The 24,897-nt window shown below is 34.5% G+C and overlaps 1 protein-coding gene across 1 annotated transcript in view; it reads left to right on the top strand.

Moving 5' to 3' along the window:
• Positions 1–4,497: 4,497 nt before the first annotated feature.
• Positions 4,498–24,897, top strand: part of LOC128992304 (probable ATP-dependent RNA helicase DDX31) — a 79,088-nt gene continuing 58,688 nt past the window's right edge. The window contains exons 1-6 of the mRNA XM_054415803.1: positions 4,498–4,729; positions 10,756–11,019; positions 20,426–20,692; positions 21,205–21,357; positions 23,628–23,695; positions 24,200–24,446. Coding sequence (XP_054271778.1) covers positions 4,658–4,729; positions 10,756–11,019; positions 20,426–20,692; positions 21,205–21,357; positions 23,628–23,695; positions 24,200–24,446 — 1,071 coding nt within the window. The 5' untranslated portion in view covers positions 4,498–4,657. The remainder of the gene's footprint in view (positions 4,730–10,755; positions 11,020–20,425; positions 20,693–21,204; positions 21,358–23,627; positions 23,696–24,199; positions 24,447–24,897) is intronic.

Below are 24,897 nucleotides of genomic sequence, written 5' to 3'. Positions count from 1 at the left end.
TTATCGTCTCCTGCGATCACGGAAACATCACTTTGGTCATGCGCGATCACGGTGAATTGAAAACTCTAGGTATAAATACAAAATTCATGGTTCAAAAATCCCCCGCATGATTCCCGGATTTCCCGGTCGGTGGACACCCTGTTATATATATATTGCAAAGGGGCGCTACTATTAGATGTGCCTAGGGCGCTGACAGGGTCAAAAACGGGCCTGCGTCAATAGATGATTCCTGTAACCTACATATTTCTTTCTATTGCAGTTTTTAAATAAGGAAGCAAGTGTTTTAAAACACACTGTACACACTGGATAGAGTTAAAATGTTTTTACAGCACTCAATTTTAGGAAATTTCCCATATGAATAAGCTATTACCGTAGGTCTCATGGTAAGACCTGGACCCGGGACCGATTTACTTATTCTTTGTGAGGTCCACTGTAATGAGAGTAAGAATAAATTAACTTTTATCACCTTTAGAAAAGTTTTTAATAACTTGAACAATACCGTACAACATTGAATTATAATGGATTTGTTTACAAACACAAGAAAACAATAATAAAAGAATTGAAGACACGTGTTTTTTTACTACATTCTTCCTCCCTAATGTTAATGAACGTAGTCATTTTAATAATTAGGAGGTCTTCTGCTTCTGAAACTTCTTCTTTAATATGTGTTATGGCTCTCTCCTCTAGAAGCTTCTTGTCTAGGTTGTAAATTCTCGGCAGTAGTATTCATTTCATCTTCTTGATTCTGTGTTGATGATGGACTAGGAAAGTATTCAGGTTCAGGTTGAGAAGTGAAGTGGGTAATAGAGTATTTTCATAATTCTCAAAATATCGGTTTGCTCTATGTCGGTTTGGTACTCACCAACCGGAGCATGATGACGTGTAGGTAGTTTCTCTTCCATCAGGCAACTTAACATGAGCATACTCGGCATTCCCGTGAAGAAGTTGGACCTCTTCAACAAGTGGCATATACTTGGACGTACGATTGAATTTCTTCAAGTAAACAGGGCCGGAATTGAGAAGCCATGAAGGAGCTGAAACACAATTGTTCCCAGATCTACGTGGATGTAAGAACATACGCATGTGAGGAGTTTCATTTGTGGGTGTGCAAAGTAATGATCTCACTGAGCTGAGGGCATCCTCTAAAACTGTCTTCCATTGGTTTATTTCTAAGTTAAGTGATTTCAATTGTTTTCCATAGAATGCCATACCTTTCAACTTGCCCATTATACCTACTGGATTGTACGCAGTGGTTCTATCAGTTGAGATTCCAAGTGAGTTCAAGTAGCTTTTTAAGTCTTGGCTCAGAAATGATGTTCCTCTGTCCGAACGTATGTAACTAGGAACCCCAAAAGTAGAAAATAATGTATTTTCAACTTAACTGTTGACGATGACATGTCTGAACACGGGAAAGCAAAAGGGAACCGTGAAAACTCGTCTACTATTACTAATAAGTAATGGTTTCGACTTGATGAAGGCAGCGGGCCTTTGAAATCGATATTCAGCCGTTCAAATGCAGAAGTGTCTTTAATCAAAATCCCTTTGTGTTTGAAGAATCTAGGCTTCACAGCAGCACACACATTGCAGGAGTTTGTTATTCGTCTGATTTCATCAATCGAGTAGGGTAAGTTTTTACTCCGAACCCAGTGGTACAAACGTGTAACACCTGGTTGACATAGATTCGCATGTAAATCAATCAACAGTTTTTCTTGATTTTGGATTGAAGAACATACGCTAGTCTAGTCAGGGCATCTGCAGCCATATTATCTGTACCGAGTAATATCATCAGGAAGCTCACCAGCAGATGCTGCGGTGCTAACCCTAATATCCTCAGAACCTCAGCTTTAGCGCTCAGTGTGTCGGCTGCTTGAAAATCAAAGAACACTCTTCTTGTTTAGGCTTCAGAAGAACGCAGTAAGAACCATTTTCTCTCTCCCACGTGGCCATTCTTGCAAGGGGTTTTCAGCTCATCTGGAATATAAAAAATCCCCTCCATCTACATCCTTGAGACGCTGTAATTTGTCAGGCAAAATCTTTTCAAGTTTCATGTCAACTAGCTCTCATTCCTGTATGTATCCCTTGTGCTCCGCGATTCCCAATTCACTCCACTTCCTTTTTTAAACATCACCTCTTGTACTACGGAATCAAACTTTTAATCGGGCTACTCATTAGCTACCTTAGATTCAAGAGAAATTAAAGGTTTTTTTATTTTCTATTTTATTTATTGTAACGGGTGGTCCATATAATAACCGCTAACATTTTGTTTTGTCACATCTCAACTATTTCATGGACTTGAGAGAAGATTTTTGCATTGAATGGTTCCTTAATTAATATAGCATTGTAACGGTTAGGTTTTATTTTACTTCTTTTAAATAATGTTTATTACTATATAGTGTATATTGTGGGGGGTGAGCTCGCTTGGCAGTGAAACATCTGATAGATGTTGTTGATAGATGTTGATAGATGTTTTTGGCGAATTTCCCATATAGGGAGGGAATAAGCTATTACCGTAGTACTCATGGTAAGACCTGGACGCAGGACCGATTTTTTTGTTTGTTTTGGGGTCCCTAGAGGCCAAAAACACCATCCGTTCAAATTCATATATATATATGTGTCCGTTAGCACGATAACTCGAGCAAAAATGATCCGATTTAATGAAATTTGGTACAAACGTGTAAACCTACGTTTATTCGAACGAGTTCGCGATCCAGCATGATCGGACCATGTGAACGGGGGTTTACGGGGGGTTTTATGGGGTAAAAATAGGTTTTCCCATTTTTTACCCAAAAAACATCAAATTTAGCAATTTCTTTCAAAACCATTTTGTAGAGCTTAAAAAAAAAAATAATTTAGTATATTGAAGCGTTATTATGCGCCTAATGGTTCCGGAGAAAATTCCAAAAAATTGTAAATTTAAAATTCCCATGTTATTCTTATGGAGAATAAGTAAACTGTTGTAGTTTGCTTGTTTATGAGCATATTTTGATCAAATTTGGAAAATGTTTTTATTTCTTACTAACTATTAACATTTTACAAAAAAAAAAACAGTTTTACCCTCCCTGATGCAGCAAACCTAAGTACTTGTTAAACTAATTCTATTTAAATTGGGAATAAATGTTATATTTTTAAGTAGAAATTTCAGTGTAAATCAAATCAGTCAAATGGAAATTTGCTTAGTCTGCAGGTTTGCTGCGGCGGGGGTATTTTAAATTTTAAGTTGTTCAAACTAATTCTACTTGTCTAATGTAGGTGGCATAAAAAATAAATAATGTGCAAAATCTATAAAATGTTTATTTGAGGGTGTGAAGTTAGTAATTAAAAAAAAACAGCGCAAAAGAAATAACAATTAAAAAATAACAAATACAGTAAAATAACAATTACTGTAATGTACTGTGTTACTGTGTACTGTTGGTTTTTTACTGTGTAAAATAACAATTACAGTAGTTTAATAAAACTCAAATAATAATTCAGATGTCAAAACTCAAATTCATGAATTTCTTTGAGTTTTAATAAATAAACTGTAATTAATTGTTACATAGCGTTGTTTTTGTTTATTACTTCAATTGCAAAAAACAAAAAAATGTAAACATTATTAATTTTTTACGCCACTTCCATAGATATATGTTGAATAATTTGGACAACTTATAATTACAAAAATATGCTATTAAGGAACCATTCAAATCATCTCTCTAACCGATGAATTAGCTGAGCTGTCAGTGCTGTCACAAAACAAAATGTTAGCAATTTTTATCGACCACCCGTTATAAAGGTATACATTTTGAGTTGCCAAAGTTGTATCATAGATAAAACATAATGGGTAGTATGTTTTATCTATTCTATGGTTGTATTCAGTCTATTGACAAAAGCTTATGCAAATTGTATTTGTTAATTTGCCAAATAAATGACTTATTGACTTATTTACTCTAAATCGAAATGTTTGCCCTCCTGTCACAATAAATAATCCGCAACTTCCGGAGGACGAGGCTAAAAATACTTTAGATGTATTTTGGTATCCATTTAGATTCAAAGCAAACATGGAAACCTCATATTTGGAGAAAACGTCGACAATTAAATTTAAAATCTAACCAGTCCAGACTTACTGGACGGAAATCAATACTCAGTATGGAAAATTAATTATTACAGTAATGTATAAAGCAGCATTGAAACTGATATACCGATATAGTGCTGTGATAGTAAACTGAATTTATAGTAGATTGGAGTACGTTAATTTTATTTTAATCCAATCAACAATGTTTATGGTAAATTGTTGTCATTAAAAATACTGAAGAAAACTCAACCATGTGATAATCAATGCTATATCAAATCAAACAACATTTAATAGCTTGGAGTTGCATGGTACAAAACTACAACCTGCTACAACCTGCCACTTGTCGTTGAGTGAGATTCACCAAATTACAGACAGACAGACGAGTAGTAGACGACAGACATCCATTCTATTCTTCTATTCTTCTACATGTGGGATTTGGTGGTGTCAACAAAATCTTTACCTTTAGGTTATGGTTATGAATATAAAACCTTGCACTTAAACTAAGTAACATTTTTGAATATGTTATACTTTGTATTCTATCAAAAATAAAACGCTAATTGATTAATTCGTAGTTACTAAGTTTTACCGTGGTTTTACCCAAAGTAAAGTATGTCCGCCGTTGTGGACTCTTTGACTCTAAACATAGGGACTGGTTATTCAGCAGAAGAAAACTTTACTAAGGTAGGCTTTTGCCTTAAGCATTATTATTATTAGGGGTACACTTCCATATCTGTTGGCAAAAACAACCGACTGAAAATATCGATCGATACATCGATTATTCGATATATCGTTTGGTTAGTTAGGTAAGGTTAACCTAACCTAACCAACCAAACGATATATCGAATTAAACAGTCGAAATTCACCTTTAGGGCCTACAAGGTATAACCAATAGATTTCCAGTTCATGCATGATTTATGTATTATCATAGATTAAACATACTGGTATAGGTACTCATAGTTTCATTTTTATAAAGTAGGCCGGATAAAGTCAGTCCTGTCCTGCTCCTGATTTAGGGAGGTCTAGGTAGGTAGCCTATCCAAAATTGTTGGGTATAAGTTAGTTCCGCATAGAACCTACGATATCGTAGATTCCGCATAGAACCTACGATATCGTAGATTCCACATAGAACCTACGATATACTATTGTATTGGATATCGAAAGGTCTATTTAGGTATATACTGCTTATTGATTTTTAATTTGGTTCAATCGTTCAATGTACCGTAACTTAAGTTAAATTGCTTCTAAAATATTTTCATTTCCAATCCAAATATCTAAACAATTGAGCAATTTACCTAGCTGCTTTTCTAAACGTCTCAACTGTTTCCTTGTCACTCATCATATTTTATTTTCTCATCTAGACCTATCTTATCCTAGACTTCTTCCTGTTCTCTCCTATTTGTCTCCTGAAGTGAACAATTTATTTAAGTACGTGACTCGTGGTTTTTATTTCTCCACATCTACATACGGTACTTCCTCTTCTACCATGTGAAATCTTCTACCATGTGAAATCTTCTATCATGTGAAATCTTCTACCATGTGAAATCTTCACAAATTTGCCTAGAAATTTTCCATGTCCTGTGACAAACTGTGTTTCATAATGGGCCATCTCCCAATCTTGTTCCAGTCTCTTTCTGATGTTATTTATATATCTGAATGTTTACCTTTAAAAAGTTAACATAAAACACTCTGCTCTTAACGCATTGCCACTCATCTAATATCTCCTTTCTTCTGTTTGGGATGTAGTCCTACCTGCCTCCTTGTCTTCCAAAATCAACAGCTTATCCAGCGATTATCCAACAGTCCTAAATTGAATGTGAAATCTTAAGGCAGCTGCTGGAGAGCACACTTAAACCCAACACGGAAGGGTGCTTGCTGTATTTGGCTATCAACAACAATAGTATTATTTGTATTTTGTTCGCGTCTACCAGTTAAAGTTCGTCGGCCTTCTCCTATTGGCCGTCCTGGTCAACGTCTTATAGTCTCCATTATGTCGAAGGTTTTTTTGGTTATGTTTTGATTTTGTGCAAAATTTTAGTAACCAGGTGTTTCAAATATTAGTGTCAATTTCAAAGTATTCATCTGTACAAATGTAAACAAACATTTTATCCCTAAGAATAACATGGGAACTTTAAAGGCCACTGAGGCAGAGCCCTGATGAAATTCCTAAGTTTTTTTGTTTGATGGCAAAACTACATGCTAAGACCTTTCTAACGACACCTGGGACATGGTGATCGGTAGCACCGCCACTCCAAAACGATTATGACAAAAATATGCCTAGCATATTAAATATATAGATATATTGTTGTAAGTTAACAAAACAAACATAACCAAGTTAAGTTAAAACATCAATAAATTATAAACAAATTTAGGTATATAGTGCAGTAGAAATAATCGAAAATATAGCTTAAGGTGGAACTAATTGCAACAGAAATGATTCTGGCTGTGAATGGTAGGTAGTATGCTTCTAATCAATATACTAAAAATATACATCCGTACTGTGGCGCAAAATACGTTTTTTGGCCGCCATCTTGAAAAAGTGTCAACATTTTAATATTCATAAAAATAACTTTTTGGGTATCAAGTTATAGAAAATTTAATGCTGAAAAATGTTATAATAGTGGTTATAAACACTATTTAAAAATACGATCGTAGTACAAAATACCCCCGCCGCAGCAAACCTGCAGACTAAACGAATTTCCATTTGTCTTAATTGATTTTCAATTAAATCTAGTAATTCAGTTTTAAAAATCTTTGTACAACTAAATCTAGAGTTCTACTGGACCGATTTTATTAAGTAATGGGTCATTGGAAAGCAATTCTTGTAGATTTTCAAATAATTATGAAAGTTTGATTTTTTAAGATTTGCTAGGTGAAACCCGTCAACGTGGACAGTTAGCCTAGGTACTGTTGAGGTTGCAAGCAAGATCTTTTTAACTATAAATCGATGATAGATAACTCCATTTTTAAACAATTTGGGTCGTTTATGATTTAGCAGTACCTATGCTTTAGGTACGTCTGATATCTATAATTCCAATGGAATCTGGTATTTCACTGAAGATTTTTAGATAAAAACATATAGGATAATGTAACTGCTAGAATACATTTTTTAAATTGAAAAGAAATCCAATTTAATTGTTTTCGTATGGTAATACATTTGATAGATTAATGATGACAAATATGTGCTTGCATAGCTTTGAAACCAAAATTATGAAAATCGGTCCGGTAGAAGAGCCAAACGAACTCGAAAAAACAAATTTAACTCCCGTAAGTAATTTACAGGAAGGCAGTTTGTGCATAACTTAAAATATACGTCAAAATGAGTGCTGGTGCTTAATAGCAAATCTATGGTGCGTCCTTAGCTTTAGTTTAAAAGCCGGATTTAGGCCTACACTATGTAGCAAAACCTGCTATATAACTTTTGCTATATAACATTGCTTTATAACTTTTGCTGTATGAAAAATTTTCAAAAAATTTTAGTGATTCTGGTGCTCGTGCTATATGTTATATGTAGCACAACCTCATTCGCATTCCGTATCGAAATGTGCGCTGAAGAGACATTGTTCGTGGCAGCTATCGTGGTGATCTTGGAAGTCAGAGAGAGAGACAGACAGTAGCGAAGATTTTAGCAAGTTTTAGGTTTGACCGCTTCTTGCTTCGAGAAATAAGTACAGTGTAGCAGATTTATTACGGGACCTTAATGATGATGAATACCCTGACAATCCATAATTAAAACGCTAAATAAGGTGACGGTAACTTCAAAAACGTTATACGTATGATCACAACGCCGGTTGTCCACGGAACAGTTCAATTAAGTTTATAATACCAATAGCCCCGATAATATCATCCCGATCCTAGGCACTGCCACTTTCCGTTTCCAGTCCTTCCATTGTAAACAAAGATCGCTGAGCAAAACCGTTCAGCGCTACATATAGCAGATGCTAGACGAAAAATATATGTATATCATTGCTACATATGGCAATGTTAGATGTAGCACGTATTTCTTTTGATATTTACCGACTCCCGATGGATAGCACAATTTTAGCTATATATAGCAGGATCTGCTACATATAGCAGTGTTATATAGCACTTTTGTAAAGTTACTTTTTCTACTTCTAGCAAATTTTATATAACATTGCTAGATGTTACACAAATCTGCAATGTAGCAGGTTTAGCTACATAGTGTAAACCCGGCTTAAGGCCAAAATTATGAAAATCGGTCTGGTAGAAGAGCTAACCCGACTCGGAAAAGAAAAACCAATTATTTTTATAGACGGCAATAATTGATTTACCAGTATGCATAATCAAACCATACGAAAAATGAGTTGATAATTTAACAGCTTATTTTTATATTGTTATTTAATTAAATTTTCTTTGATTAAATATTGTTGTTAACAATTTGCATTTGTGTTTTAAGTGTGTTTCTTATGTTAAGTGTGTGATTCTAATGTTATGAGCTTAATATGTACCAAATATTAGTGAGTAAAGTGGTGTATGGATTTGATAACCATTATTTCACTAGAGACCGTTGCAATAATTTAACCACAATGGGCTCTGTTGCTAGTCTATTAAATAAATAACATTAGGTTTAACGAAACGAGTACCAAGGTTTGCTGCTACAAGGAAACCAATTAAGTGTGTTTTTAGTAAAATATTAATTGTTTAGTATAAAGCAAATAAATCTTCAAAGTTTTATCAAAATATATCCATAAGCAAGGAAACTACCACTTTTTACCATATTCTCCATAAAAATAACATGTGGATTTTAAATTTCCAATTTTTTGAATTTCCCCGTTACCAATAATCGTACAAAACCCCTTTGATATACTTAACTATTTGTTTTTTAATCTCTTTAAAAAGATCTAGAGAGAAATTGGGAAATTTTACGTTTTAAGGGTCAAAAATGAAAAAAAAAAATTTTAAAAGTATAAAATAACTTATAAATACAAAACTTTTCAAATGCCACGTTTTTAAATGCACCTTTTTTCGCCCATAGTGCATCACTGTTAACAGTATATTTTAAATTCAACCATTATATTCTTTTCCAGCATGAAAAGTTCTATAATTTGATACTAAACCAGATTTTTTACAATAATTTAAAATTTTACACTTTTTTTAAATGGCGACCAAAAAACCGTATTTTGCGTAACAGTACAAATGTATATTTTTAGTATGTTTTTTATAAGTGTATTACCTACCATTTCTAACTGGAATAATTTCTGTTGCAATTAGTTCCACCTCAAACCCTATTTCTACTGCACTAATACTAGAAGCAAACATAATAATCTACAAATCAGGGAATAGGGTAATTTGGTACCGTACGGTACCTAATTGCCTTTAGAAAATGAGAAACGGATCCTGACCCGACCCGACAACTTAAACTTCACGTCTCTATAACTTAGGGTTAACTTATTCCCAAAGGTGATATGTGAGATTGTCAGTTACAAATAACTTACTTTATTTTACCACTTTAAACTTCTTGGATTTAAAATAAAAACAATAACAAAACGAAGATGTTTGTTTATTTTATACTTAATTTGTAGGCCTACGTCTAAAAACCATTTTTAGGCGTCTAGGCCTACAAATTGAGGATAAAATAAACAAAAAACCTTATTATGTTTTGTTGTTGTTTTTATTTAAGTAAGGCCTTTAAGTTATCTTTATGGTAACTTAACAATTTGATTAATTTCAAACCAAATTTGGCTAACTTAAAATCATTATGGAAAAACAGAGTAGGCCTAATATGGCTTTTATATATAGGCCCTAATGTAAGTTTAAACATTAATATAAATTGAGAAGGCCTACTCTTTTAAGCATAAAATTATTTATTAATAACTTATACCAGGTTTCGACACTAAGGCCATTTAAAAACATCGATATTTAATCCAATAGGCTAATATGTCACAGGTTTCCTGCGGAATTGTACCCCTCTTCCCATAGAAACATAATCACTGTCCATGATTCTTGTTTAGCAGTAGAGTTTCCTTTACTTAAATCACGATTTAACTACAATGACGAGACTAGTAGGGATGGGAATAGCTAGAATAGCAGTGGATGGAGTTAATGAATGTACGGTATTGGTCTTAGATTTGCACTTGCACTCTTGGTCTCGAAGGAAACTAGTTGGATACCTTAATGTGAACAGCAAAGACAGACAAAGGTAATACAAGTTATAGGCCCTATAGGCACAGAAAACATACTACTATAACCCAGAATGCCAACTGCATGGTAAAAAGCATTAAGTGTTTTGAGAGAGCTTTGCCTGTCAATTCGTAGGCAGTGCCACCAGCGTTGCAACAGTGTTACAATTGGTGGCGCTGAACGAATTGACAGGCAAAGCTCTCTCTCAACACACTTAACACTTAATGCTTTTTACCATGCGGTTGGCATTCTGGGTTATAGTAGGCTAGTATGTTTTCTGTGCTATAGGCTACCTAACTTAGTTTAGGCCTAGTTAAGAATAGGATAGGTGAAATGGAATGCTTTATTTCCGTGAAAATGATCAGGTACCGGTACTGGACCAGTTAGGATACATTTTTATTTCCTACAATAATATTTTGAACTTGAAGTTAACTTAATTTTAAATTAGACCTAACTTAACTTGGTTGGATACATTTTTTATCACATCGCCGTAGAATCCACTTATTTGCTTCTGCAATTTAACACTAGTTTTTTCTAACTACGGTACCTAACTTACTAATTTTTTACAGAAAACTGAAGGAAAAATTGGGAAAAAGAAAAACAAACGTTTCAAAGATGACACTTCTGCGATAGACAATGAAGATGAAAAATATACAAAGAAAAGGAAAAGATCAAACCAAGACACGAAGCAAAGCCAGACTCAACATGTCTCTTCATTGTTTGCTCATAACCCTGAGATTCCTAATGTCAAATCAAATGAGATAAAACCTGTGTGTGAATCTGTTTTCAGCAGTGACTTGTACAAGGATTGCCCTGGCATTCACCCATACACTGTGAGTATGACGTACGTGTTAAATATAATATAAAAATAAAATGTTTGTTTAAGCCTGCCTTTACTAGAAAAAGAACAGCTGTAATGAACTTATTAGAATAACAATATAACAATTAAATGGTGTGAAATAAACTATGTGTAAAATGTGTTTAAGAATCTTGTGTTAGTTTTGTGAATAATAATTTTGTTTAATTGTAAAAAAGTGAGTATTTATTTAAATATAAAAAGTAAGAAAACTTTTCAGGTTATGGGCCCAGGGCTGCTCATGCCATAAAACTAAAAATTAACAACCAGGGCTGCTCATGCCATAAAACTAAAAATTAACACCCAGGGCTGCTAATGCCATAAAATAAAACCAAGTAAGAACAGGGCTATTAATGCCATAAAACTAAAACCAGAAGAACAAAGTTTGAAGTTGTCTCTTAGCGTGAGTATATCAACATTTACTAATAATGACCAGTGAAAATGATTATAACACTATTCAAAGACTTAAAAACGTGGAAACATTTGCTATGTGGGAATTTGAGATTAGTGTGTTGTTCAAAGCACGAGAACTGATGGATGTAGTAAACGGAACTGAAACCTTAGATGAACAAGGTGATGATGCATCAAAAATAAAAAAGTGGAAGGTAAAGGATGCCAAGGCTCAACATTATATATTGCTAACAATTGATAACCAAATTAAACCTCATATTTTAACTTGTAAAAACGCCCATGAAATGTTTCAAACACTAAAAAGACTTTTTCAAAAAGATACTGAAACCCAAAAATGTGCATTACTTCAGGACTTTTACAACTTCAAGTACAATAGAGAAATTGATATGATGAGTAACCTTTGCCTAATACAGAACCTAACTTATAAACTAAACCAACTCGACCAGAAAATAGATGACACAATGGTGATAACAAAGATCCTGACGATACTACCAGAAAGCTTCAGACATTTCAACAGTGCCTGGGACTCGACATCAGCTACGGAAAGGACACTCGAAAATCTGAAAGCTTGACTTGTTCAAGAGGAAAGTAAGATGAAATCTATGGACAGCAGTAGTGGTAATGAAAGTACAGTTTTTAAAGCTAGCTCTACTCAATATGAACAAGGTATGACTAAATATAATAAGCCTAATAATGTAAAATGTTTCACTTGTCAAAAGATAGGTCACATCCAAAAGAATTGTCCTGGTAAAAAGTTTTGCTCTTTTTGTAAAAAGAATAACCATTATGAGTCAAACTGTTATCTTAAAAATAAAGTTAAGGAAAATAGGCCAATGATGTGTACTATTTGTAAGAAAAGTAACCATGATACTAAGAATTGTTTTTTTAGAGATAGGTCTAGTAAAAATAACAATAACAAAGATCCTAAAAACACCCATAAAACTGTTTTTCTGACCAAGGTTAAGGAGGAACAGGTAGGCCTAATCCTTGAAACAATAGTACAGGAAAAATACTAAATAAAAATGAAAAAATTAGTTCAGGGATGAAACTTTGGTTTTAACTTCGTTTTACCAATAGAAGTCAAGATCCGATGAGTCCCTAACAGTCCCGATGGGGGAACATGGTTTTTAGGGGGTGGGGAGGGGGAATTTTGATATAATTCATTATTCACGATTTGAAGTAATTTAGGAAGTCGTTTTTAAGGTTTGTATACACGGTGAATCGATAGGAACCATATTTAGGTCGATAGAACCACCTCCATAAGAGATTTAGCATATTGGTACATGTTTAGTTGTTATTTTTTCTAGGAGGGGTAGGGGGAATTTTAAATAATTTATGATTTTTGACTTATGACTTGTTGGGTGTCGTTTTCAATGGATTTCTACATGCCAAATAGAATGGAACCACTATTTTGTCGATATAACTACATTATTAACAGATTTGGAGTGATATCTAAAATAAAATAAATGTTTGTGCACAAAATGAATTATTTAATATTCAAATATAAAAAATAAAAAATCAACTTAACATCAAGTATTAATTGAATGAGTTAATTTTTTTAATAAATTTAATTTCTCCTATTATAATAAAATACCCCCTCGCAGCAAACCTGCAGACCAAGCAAATTTGCATTTACCTGACAGGATTACTATTTATTTTCTATTTAAATAACAATAATTTTAATGAGTCATTAGGTTTGCTGCTACAGGGGAGGTAATAGGGGTTGTTTTTATTGAAATGTTGATAGCTTTAGTATACAATAAACAAAATTGCCAAATTTGTTTAAATATATCCACAAACAAGGGAATAGTTTATTTATTTTCCATTAGAATAACATGGGAATTTTTAATTTACATTTTTTTAAATTATCTCCTTAACCTTAAAGGATAAGAATCTATAAGGATAAGAAGTCGGTGAAATTTTTTTTTATTTTTACGGAAAGTAAATAAAAGAAACTTATTTAATAAAAAAAAAATTAAAGTACTTTTTTTTACAATGTAATGATGGAATGAAAATTTTTACAGTGTATGGTTTGTATATTATTAAAACTATTCAGCATGTTTATAAATATAAAAACACTGGTGTATCCAATAAATACAGCACAAGGTGGAAAAATCTTACTGTAAAAAGTCATCATCGGCTGAAACTTATTTGAAACGTATTTGGCAATTTATTCATAAGAAGTTTGTCTGCCTTACTAAAAAAAGATCAAAACAAACCCAATGTTTTAAAGAAATTAAAATCATTTTTAATTAATCTGGCTCCTTATAGTATAGATGAGTTTCTAAATCAAAAATGAATTAGCTTTACATTCTTAAATAATTGTAAAATTGTATGGTTCAGTCTTTTAGATTAAGTTGTATAACCAATTGTGTATGCGTTGACACTATTCATGTATGTAAAATGTGAATAAAGATAATTTGATTTGATTTGATTTGAACCGTTAGGCGTACAACCAGGCATAAATTAAACAATTTAATCTTTTAAGCTGAAGAAAGTAGTTTGGAAAGAAATTGTGAAATTCTTTGTTCATGTGGTCAAAATGGGAAACCCCAATTTTCCCCCCATAAAAATCCCCATAAACCCCTGTTCCCATAGTCCAATCATGCTGGTTTGCAAACTCGTTCGAATAAATTTAGGTTTACACGTTTGTACCAAATTACATCAAAATTGGATAATTTGTGCTCGAGGTATCACGCTAAATGGACACATATGTATATGAATTTGAAAGGATGGTGTTTTTGACTTCTGGGGGCCTCAAAACAAAAAAGTAAATTGGTCCCGGGTCTAGGTCTTACCATGAGACCTACGGTAATAGCTTATTCCCTATGTAGGAAATTCGCTAAAAACCTCGTTGTAACTTAGAAAGTATTTCTTTGACTTGCTGAAGGATATTTTAAGATTTTAATAAAAACGACCCCCATTATATCCCTGTAGCAGCAAACCTAATTATTAATTTAAAAAAATGTTATTTAAATAGGAACTAAATCGGACAGTTTCAAGGATAAATTTTTGTAGAAATCCTGCCAGATAAATGGAAATTCGCTTGGTCTGCAGGTTTGCTGCGGCAGGGGTATTTTTTATAATGGGGAAAATTGAATTTATTGCAAAAATGAACTCATTCAATTAATACTTGATGCTAAGTTATTTTTTTTATTTTTTATGTTTGAATATTAAATAATTCATTTTGTGCACAAACATTTATTTTATTTTAGATATCACTCCAAATCTGTTAATAATGTAGTTATATCGACAAAATAGTGGTTCCATTCTATTTGGCATGTAGAAATCCATTGAAAACGACACCCAACAAGTCATAAGTCAAAAATCATAAATTATTTAAAATTCCCCCTACCCCTCCTAGAAAAAATAACAACTAAACATGTACCAATATGCTAAATCTCTTATGGAGGTGGTTCTATCGACCTAAATATGGTTCCTATCGATTCACCGTGTATACTAACCTTAAAAACGACTTCCTAAATTACTTCAAATCGTGAATAATGAATTATATCAAAATCCCCCCTCCCCGCCCCCTAAAAACCATGTTCCCCCATCGGGACTGTTAGGGACTCATCGGATTTTGACTTCTATTGGTAAAACGAAGTTAAAACCAAAGTTTCATCCCAACTAATTTTTTTGTTTTTTTTTGTGAATTTTTATCTATTTTGCCTGTACTACAAGTATGCCTAAGCATATAAATGAAGTAAAAGAAGTTAACAAGGCTTTTGTTGTTGACAGTGGTTGCACCCCAAACCATATGACCAACTGCAGTAATATTTTAAATAACCTAAAAGAGTTCAAACAGGAAATATCAGTCGCTAAGAAAAACCAGTCAATGTTTTTCTCTAGGTATTGGTAGCATTGAAACAGACAAGTGTATTTTAAATAATGTCTCTTACGTACCAGAACTTAGTAATAATTTAATGTCTGTAAATGCCATTACGGAAAAAGGTGGTACAGTTGTCTTCACTAAAAATAAAGTAGAAGTCATTAAAAATGATGAAATGATACTTGAAGGTAATAAAAATAGTCAGGGATTGTATGTAGTCAATTTAAGAAGCAGCATTTGTAGTGAGAATAGTCTCTCTAATAGTAATACCAGCGTCACAATTCAGTCAGGTGAGGTGGTAAATAACAACAGTCAACAAGAAGACAATAGTGAAAGCAATGAAGTCTGTAAAGGAAATGATGACCGTGATAAAAACGAACCTAAAAATCAAGAAAATTCTAGGGAATTAACCCTCCAAGTGTCCATAGTTTAGGCCTTAATGTCCACCTATTTTTGGCGCATTTGCAAGGTTTTATTAAAACGGATCTGAGAAGCTTAAAACAATGTTAATTCTTATGTTCTATATACCATTTTGTTTGGAAAATCATGGGCTTCAATATTATATATAAAACATAAGGAACATTTAAAAAAAAAAAAAAATTTTTAGGTAAAAAATATATAATTTCAAAAATTTTCAAAAAAAAAATAAGTTCGCGCTCAATGAAATTGTATAAATTATAGGCCTATAAATATTTGAAAATAGCCACTTTGTTCTAAATTTTATGAGGATTACAAATATATAATAATATAAGGAAGTATATTTGCAAATAAATAAGTTATGGGCAAAAAACTGATTTCAGTACATAGCGTTTAGCTAAGAATGCATAGCCTAACCATAGCTAGGAATCTGGCTGATAATTTACATCAATATCACTACCTACTTCTTCAGGATCATCAACCAGCACTTCAAAACCACTTAAATCTTCTTATAATGCACCACGTATATCACTACTTTTGATTTTTAACACTAAAACAATGATAAACGTAATAAAACACATCAGTCATCGGTCCGGGGGAACCTAGCTGTTTACAAATACACGCACGTCAGCTGTCTGCTACAATATTTTCGGAACTAAAATGAATAGCGCTTAGAGACAGACCTCTGGAGAAAGCTTAGAATATTACGGAAAGAACGATACCTAACTCGATCCAGTTCAATCCGATTCAGTCAGTCATAGAGCCTTCGCCGTAAACGATGTCTGCGTGTCGAAAAATCGACAAGTAACACTACACAAAGTGTGCTGCTTGTCGAATTTTCGTCAAGTAACACTGGGAGGGTTAATGAAAATATGGCATAAAAAGTTAGGACACCTAAATAATGAGAGCATGAAGAAATTAACTAAACCTAAAACCAATGATCGACAAGACGTTAAAAAAGAAGCTGTACTAGATGAAAGTGAAGAACTAGAAGAAGAAGACACTATACCTGAACACGAAGAAGAACATGAACAGGAACCAGAAGACCTATATCAAGACGAAAATGGACATACTGATGAAGAAGAACCTGAAATAAGAAACGAAAGATATAATTTTCGACAGAGAAACAACATAAAAAGACCCGTCAGATATGAAGACTATGATCTTAACGCATTTTTGACGTACAATGAATGTATCAATGGAGATGAAAAAGAAAAATGGAAAATTGCAATAAATAATGAAAAAGAATCTCTGAAGAAAAATGAAACTTGGGAAATTGTTGACAGAAAAGAAACTTTAGGAAAGCAAATTTTAACAACTCAATGGATTTTCAAAGTCAAAGATGATGGAACCTATAAGGCGAGACTTGTTGTTAAAGGATGTCAGCAAAAAGGGAAAATAGATTTCAAAGATACATTTAGTCCTGTAGTGGACAGTACTTCACTAAGATTACTTCTTGCTATAGCAGCACAAGAAAACATGCATATACAAACATTTGACATAAAAACAGCATTTCTATATGGTCTAATGGAAGAAGACGTGTATATGTTGATACCAGAAGGTTTTGAAGAACAAGGTCAAGTCTGTAAACTAAATAAATCATTGTATGGTTTAAAACATGCACCATGTTTGTGGAACAAGAAATTTACTTCATTTCTTAAAAGTCAAGGATTGACACAACTGAAGTCAGATCAGTGTATTTTTAAGAATCTCGATAACGATCTCTACTTAGCTATCCATGTAGATGATGGTATTTTGATTGGTAAAAATGAAGGAAAAATTGCAAACCTACTAAAGCAACTTGAAGATGAATTTGAGATGACGATCAGTCCAAATCCAACAGTTTATATAGGGATGGAGATCAAACGTAACAGGGACGGAATTTTAATCAGTCAAGAAAAGTATGCAAAACAAATTCTTGAAAGATTCAATATGAAGAACTGCAAAGAAGTAAAGACACCAATTAACCTGAAAGATACAACTGAAACTCTTCATGAAAATACTACTAAAGGAGCTTTTCCTTACAGAGAAGCAGTAGGAAGTCTGCTTTACCTCACTAACAAAACCAGACCTGATATGAATTTTTCAGTCAGTTATGAAAGTAGACACTTGGAAAATCCTGACAAAAATGATATCCAAAATGTAAAGAGAACCCTTAGATATCTAAAAGGAACACAAACCAATGGAATAAGATTCTCTTCAATTAAACGTGACAAAATTGAGCTGAATGCTTATTGTGATTCTGATTTTGCAGGAGACACTCAAGACAGAAAAAGTACAAGTGGTTATGTAATAATGTTCGCAGGTGGACCTGTGACTTGGAGCTCAAGAAAACAGCCCATTGTAGCACTTTCAACAGCTGAAGCAGAATATATTTCCGCTGCTGAATGCTGCAAGGAACTAAAATATTTGAAAACTCTAATTAGTGAACTTACTAACAAGCCAGTGAAAATAACACTCAACATAGACAATCAAAGCGCAATGAAAATGATTCAATCTGGTCAAATGAACCGCAGAAGCAAACACATTGATGTGCGCTATTACTTCATAAGTGAACAATTTCATGAAGGCCTGTTTGCACTCCAATACTGTAGGTCTGATGAACAGTTGGGTGACATTTTCACAAAATCTCTTACTTACCCTAAATTTCAAAAGTTCAAAGAAATCCTCATTAAAAGCTTTGCCTAATTTTGAGTTGAAACTTAGAAATGAGATGATGAGGTAAACAATGTACTGTAAATATGTAAATATTATTCATTAAATTAAATGGACAATAAATAGACAATCTAATAAAAACAGTGTATTTTCAAATGTTAAAATTGTTTTTCAACTTTGTAAAACACAAACAATATTATTAACTAAGCTAGCAGTATGGGTTTTCAAGAATCTAGCGTTGAGAAATATATAAAACATTTTATTCTTAAGGGGGAGTGTTAAATCCTACTAATATTATAAATGAGAAAGTTTGGATGTATGGATGTATGTTTGTGACAAGTGAACGCGAAAAATACTGGTCGGATTGGGCTGAAATTTGGCATGATGATAGCTCACATTCCCGATTAACATATAGGCATATTCTTATTTCAAAAATCCTTTCGGGCTCCGCCCCAGTGGCTCTGGAGTTTCCCATGTTAACCTTATGAGAAATGGAATTATTTAATCTTAACAGCTGGTTCAATTAAACAAGTTTGGTTCTGTTCTATGATGTTCAATAGCATTCAAGTTACAAGGATTACCAACAGGGTGCAGCACTATTATTTCTTTTACATTTATGACAACAGCTAATTTGCAACCAAAAGGTGAGTGAGCGTAGCGAACGAACTTCAACCTGGAGGCGAGTTAGCGTAGCGAACGAGCTAACCTGAAGGCAAGTGAGCGCAGCGAACGAGCTCCAACCTAAAGGTGAGTGAGGGTAGCGAACGAGCTCCAACCTAAAGGTGAGTGAGGGTAGCGAACGAGCTCCAACCTAAAGGTGAGTGAGCGTAGCGAAAAAACTTCAACCAGGACGTGATTGAGCCATGCGAACGAGATAATCTTGAAAATTAAGAAGTTAAACGGGGCAAAGCCCGCGGGTTACAGCTAGTATAATATAAAAATAAAATGTTTGTTTAAGCCTGCCTTTACTAGAAAAAGAACAGCTGTAATGAACTTATTAGAATAACAATATAACAATTAAATGGTGTGAAATAAACTATGTGTAAAATGTGTTTAAGAATCTTGTGTTAGTTTTGTGAATAATAATTTTGTTTAATTGTAAAAAAGTGAGTATTTATTTAAATATAAAAAGTAAGAAAACTTTTCAGTACGTACTCACTTGATAGGCATATTTAATTCTTAAATTACGGTAGGCTATTCTGTAAAACCTGGATTGGTTCAAATGCTTGGATATTGATGTACTCTTAAGCTTTTATTCTCTACTTAATAAAATTTTTCTAGCCTTATATGTACTTGGTTTTGATCCTGTTTTCATTCAAACTTTCAATGTAATTGTAATGCTAGCCTAAGCATGTTCTTTTGGATACTAGAATACAATAGGGCCTAGATAACTCAAACCTTGATATGTCCAATTCCTTAATATCTATCGGCGGCTGAGGAGGTGGAGGTGGTAAGTTTTGAAAACAGAGTTGAGTTAAAGCTGCTCGGCCCGCCAAAACCCGATTAAAATAATTTCCCCAGGTAAATTGTTGAGTATGTCCTCCCACTATTTTAACCCACCATCCGCCACTGATCGGATCCTTATACTATGTTCCATTGGATTTTAATATTTCCGGTTTGACATTCTTTAATAATTGCCCATAGGTCTAATTGAATACATCTGATTGCTCGGATAGAAAATAATACCTCATTAACTTGTCAATTTGTCACTTTGACTATTAATAGCCAATGATATTGAGTAAAAATTTTCAAAGAAATGTAAAAAAAAACTAAATGTTCTTAAAAATGCTTTTTTTTTACCCCCGTTAGCTGTTGACTATCGAGTTACTAGATGGCAAATTAGTGATGTTTTACTGTATGTTAATAAATGTAGCGTTTACCAGAGAAGAAGCCAGCAATAATAACTTCAGTCTATTACTTGCGGCCACAGTTGGCGGCTTGCAAGTAATAACACTGTACACAATGATAGGACGTTTGTTTCACTATGTGCACTGTACAGCACCATTGTAATCACTTATCAGAACCTGCTGTTTAGGGCACATTTATACAAATAAACAATTTTTTTTAGGTGAAAAATTTAGAAGATAATTTTGGAGTGACGACGTTGACAACCGTCCAGAAAATTACTCTTCCTGTGCTGCTTGCGGGCTCAGACGCTCTGGTGAGGTCTCAGACAGGCAGTGGGAAAACACTCGCTTATGCGCTGCCAATAGTCGAGTCACTGGGAAAAGTTCAGCCGAAACTGTCAAGAGCTGACGGCATCAGAGCTCTTGTAGTTCTGCCTACCAGAGAACTCGCTTTGCAGACTTACGAGTGCTTCGTCAAACTGATCAGGGTTAGCACCTTACAGTAGTATATGCAATACTGTAGAAACAGTAAATAGTATTATAGGATTGATATAATGTAATCTTGTTTTCATATATAAACCTTTGCTAAATGCCCTAGCTTTCCACATTTATTATACTTATAAGACTTGAACTTGCACAGCAAACACTTCACATTACTTGACACTCTCTCCTCCCTCCTGTAGTTAGTTGACCGGCTCTATTTTTGTTGGAAGTGTTGATGTTGACTGTCATGACTACTACTGCCTGTAACAGTTCACCTCACAATGTCCAGGCCAAGAATGTAAGGTGATGAGCAGAACCAGTTTTGGGGATGAGAGGGGGAGTGTGGAAAAATTACTGAGTGGTCCTGTAGACCTATGATAGTACTTGAGGGATGATTATTGCACAATAATCCCAAACAAAATGTGTTTATAAAAATAATAAACCCTTACCCTAAATGGTTATCATTTTGTACAAAACTAATAAGCCTATTGTTTGTTGTTACATTTGATTGTTGCAGTCGTACGCATGGCTAGTACCAGGTCTGGTGGTGGGGGGAGAGAAGCGCAAGTCAGAGAAAGCTCGGCTACGGAAAGGCATCAACATCCTGATTGGCACCCCTGGCCGCATCAATGACCATATGCAGAATACTAAGGCTGTCAGACTAGACTGGGTAAAGTTGAGCTATTCTGGTCAGTAGTTATATAAATAAATAAAGTCTTAATTAGCCAGCGTTTCTCTGATACATATAATTTTTCAGAACAACAACTTTTGTCACTACATTAACAACAACTAAACATTTATATCGGTTGAAAATTTGTTAAACTTAATCTTAAATTAGTTAAATTGCTGGATGAAACGGTTTTTAGGCTCTTGGGTAGTCCATTATGCAATGTGGGTCCTGAATAAGAGAAACTTTTTTCCCAATTCCAAGGTGACCCTTGGAAAGTAGCCTCCCACCATGACGTGTTCCACGTTGGATGATCTCATCCTGGACAGAGAGCCTCTCGCAAAGATAGACAGACTTACGGAGAGTCAGTACCCTGTGAGTAACGCAGCACGTCAAAAACCTGCACTTGGCTTCCACGGCATAAGACCAGAAGGGGGAAACATGAACATGATCAAATTTATTTTAGGCAGAATACAAATCGGATTGCTGAGTTTTGAATCCGCTGTATTCTGCACATGTCTTCCTTAGTGATACTATTGCCATATGCAGAGAAACAGTGGTAAACTACTGACAATATCTGTGAATGCATGAGTTGAAGCTTTTGCAGCCTCATGCAGCATACTTCTGAACCTGTACAGACCTCTCAGTCTTCCAATTGCTCGTTGAGAGATATGTGTGATATGATCTGTAAAACTCAAACTTCTGTCAACAATGACGCCAAGAGTTTTGGCACACACTGCCAGACTCCTGCAATCAAGATTGATACTCCAGCCATTATCTCTTAGTGTCTGTACTAGGTTCACAGGTGCAGTATAAAGTACAGTGCACTTGTCTGGGTTTAGCCTAAGCCCGTTAATGTGAGACCATTTGGAGATGCTCTCAGTGTTAATCTTGTTGATGGCCTCCTTCATGGAACCAGGCTCATATGTGCAACTGGGAATCATCTGCATACAAGTGTGCAGTATAATGTTTTACACAGCTGGGAAAGTCAGCTGTGTAAAGTACAGGCTCCAAACAGCTACCTTGAGCTTGCCGTTTTTTATCGAGGGTTTCAGATGTCTCACTCAGGTAATCTACAATTGGTCAAAAAGGTAAGAACGAAGCCAGGTAGTGATTCTATCGCTAAAACCCATATATTTCATTTTTGCAATCAGCATACTATGGTCCTTAGAGTCAAATGCTTTGGAGTAATCAAGCATGACAAGTTACAGCTGTGTTCCCCTTTGTCCTTGGCATCGATAATATCATTGAATAAATTGGTCAAAGCTTGAATAATTCAAGCTTCGTACATTTGCTATGATTTTTTCTAAAACCTGACTGTAGTTAAGGAGCAGCCTACTATCATTCATAAATTGAAATATCTGGTCAATCACTATTTTCTCTAATATTTTTGAATTACTCATTGGAAGAATTTATATTGTTCTAAGACCTTAGTTGGTGCAGCTGTTTTTGGCAATGGCCTGACAATATTTTCTATGCATTACAGAATACTCCACTGTGACTCATTTACAAGATGTGTGATTGATTCAATAGCAAACGTACTCACAGTTCCGTTGTCTACAGATATTTTATCACTGCCTAAAGCTTTAGACTTTATTTGATCCATCATTATTTTTACAGTTGCTTCGGTGACAGCACTAATTCACTTCTTGTTTATTAGTCATATCAAATTTAATTGTTTCTTCATCAGCCTCTCTTTCATCTTTAATTGCCTCTTAACACAATAAATGTATGTCCAAAGTTTGGTTTCCGTAGCTTGAATAATTCTCGAGATATAAATTGTTTTGTAAAAAATACAAAATGGCAGCTAGCGGCTAAACAAAATTTTTTTGACCTATGTTGAGATGTACGTTTTTGTTTAGATTGATTAGTACAATCATCCCCTGAAGTTTGTGACACCTCTTTATGAACACCCTGTATATATGCAGGATTTGACACAGCTGCTCACCTGGAATAGAAATATCAGAGGCCAATGTCTGCTACTGATAAATCCCCATCCCCCAGTTAGTCTTTGCTGAGATATGCCTAGATACACACATGAAGTAGTAACTGCAATGACTTAATTCATTACCAATATGTTTACTTGTATGTGTATTGTATGTTTTACTTGTTAATAATTGTTGACGGAATGCAAATGCTTGCATGGAAATGATACTAAGTTAAAATGCGCGTTGGAGAAGCCTTAGCTGAATGTCAGAAGGTAAATATTTGATAGTCAACATTTCCATTATTATCTATTGTAATAGCCAACTCATTATTACATTGTTTTGCAGGTTCAATGGCTTGTATTGGACGAGGCTGACAGACTGTTAGACTTGGGTTATGAAAAGGAAGTTACAAGGTAAATACTACTGTTATAAGTTACTAAGTTATGGATGATTTACAATTTATGTAAACATACTAATAATTTGAAACTAGATTGTTGTAGCAGGTAAAACTAGAATCAGGGTGTTAATAGTGCTGTAAGAATACTCTTTTTGAGTTGAGATAGGAAATTTCTCTTTTGGAAGTATAGTGGATATTTCTTATGTGTTAGAAAAATATTTGTTTTTGTCAGTGCCTACCTCAGTGGCATTGCCAATGAAGGAATATAGGGGATAGCAGTCAAAAGCCATACAATTGTTGTGGATATGACAGTAATTGAGCCTACCCCTATTGCAAGTCCAAGACACTAGGCCTAACCTGTGTGAAAGCAACACACTCCTATAAACACATGGCCTATGAAATAGGCTATTGCAGGAATTTGAACTTCAGCCATTTTTGACTGCTTTCACATTTGAATTTTCATAAGTCACTCTTGGCAATTCAGATTAGACTAATACCATGTATTTGGGTGATATTCCAGCCTGGTGCAGATGCTGGACTCGCAGAGTCACGGTGGCAAGCGCCAGACTGTGTTGTTGTCCGCAACCCTGACAGCACAGGTGGAGCGGTTGGCCGGCCTGGCGCTCACCTCACCAGCTCGTCTGGACGCCTCTCAGGCAGCAGACACTGACCTGGTCATACCTCAGGAGCTGCGTCAGCTGTATATCACTACACCGGCCAAGCTGCGGCTCGTCTCACTGGCTGCGTTTATACACTGGAAATGTCAGGTGAGGGTGTTTACTTTTTTTGTTTTTTGAACACCAAGAGTCCAGATTTCATCCTTTTCTTCCTTCAACTTCTAAAACATTCTCTGCTCTCCTTTCAGTGTGCTGAGGTTATTGCTCTTTAGTATTTGTGAACTTAACTACTCAATTGACTGTTGAGCCAAAATATAACCACAACTTAGACAAAAGCTACTTTGTATTCAAGCTTTCTAAGATCTTAATTATTTTTCCGTACTTGGAGTTGAACTATTAGGAGATAAAATTTTGGATTCTACTATCTGTACAACTCCAGGAAAACTAGGTTTCCAAGTAGAAGTAGGAGACCTTGCCATTGGAAAGCAAAATAGTCATACGGATGATATAACTGGTTAATGAATAGGCTGGTTAGTGATAGACTGGTTATGGACTCTGGTTTACAAACACCTGCAACACATGGGTAACAACCCATAAACAT

The sequence above is a fragment of the Macrosteles quadrilineatus genome, unplaced genomic scaffold, assembly GCF_028750875.1.
Source record: "Macrosteles quadrilineatus isolate MER2022 unplaced genomic scaffold, UCM_ALF_1.0 Scaffold_4__1_contigs__length_99947679, whole genome shotgun sequence".
Taxonomy (NCBI): domain Eukaryota; kingdom Metazoa; phylum Arthropoda; class Insecta; order Hemiptera; family Cicadellidae; genus Macrosteles; species Macrosteles quadrilineatus.
Note: the sequence above shows the minus strand (reverse complement) of the source record. Positions and strands in the feature narration are given on the sequence as shown.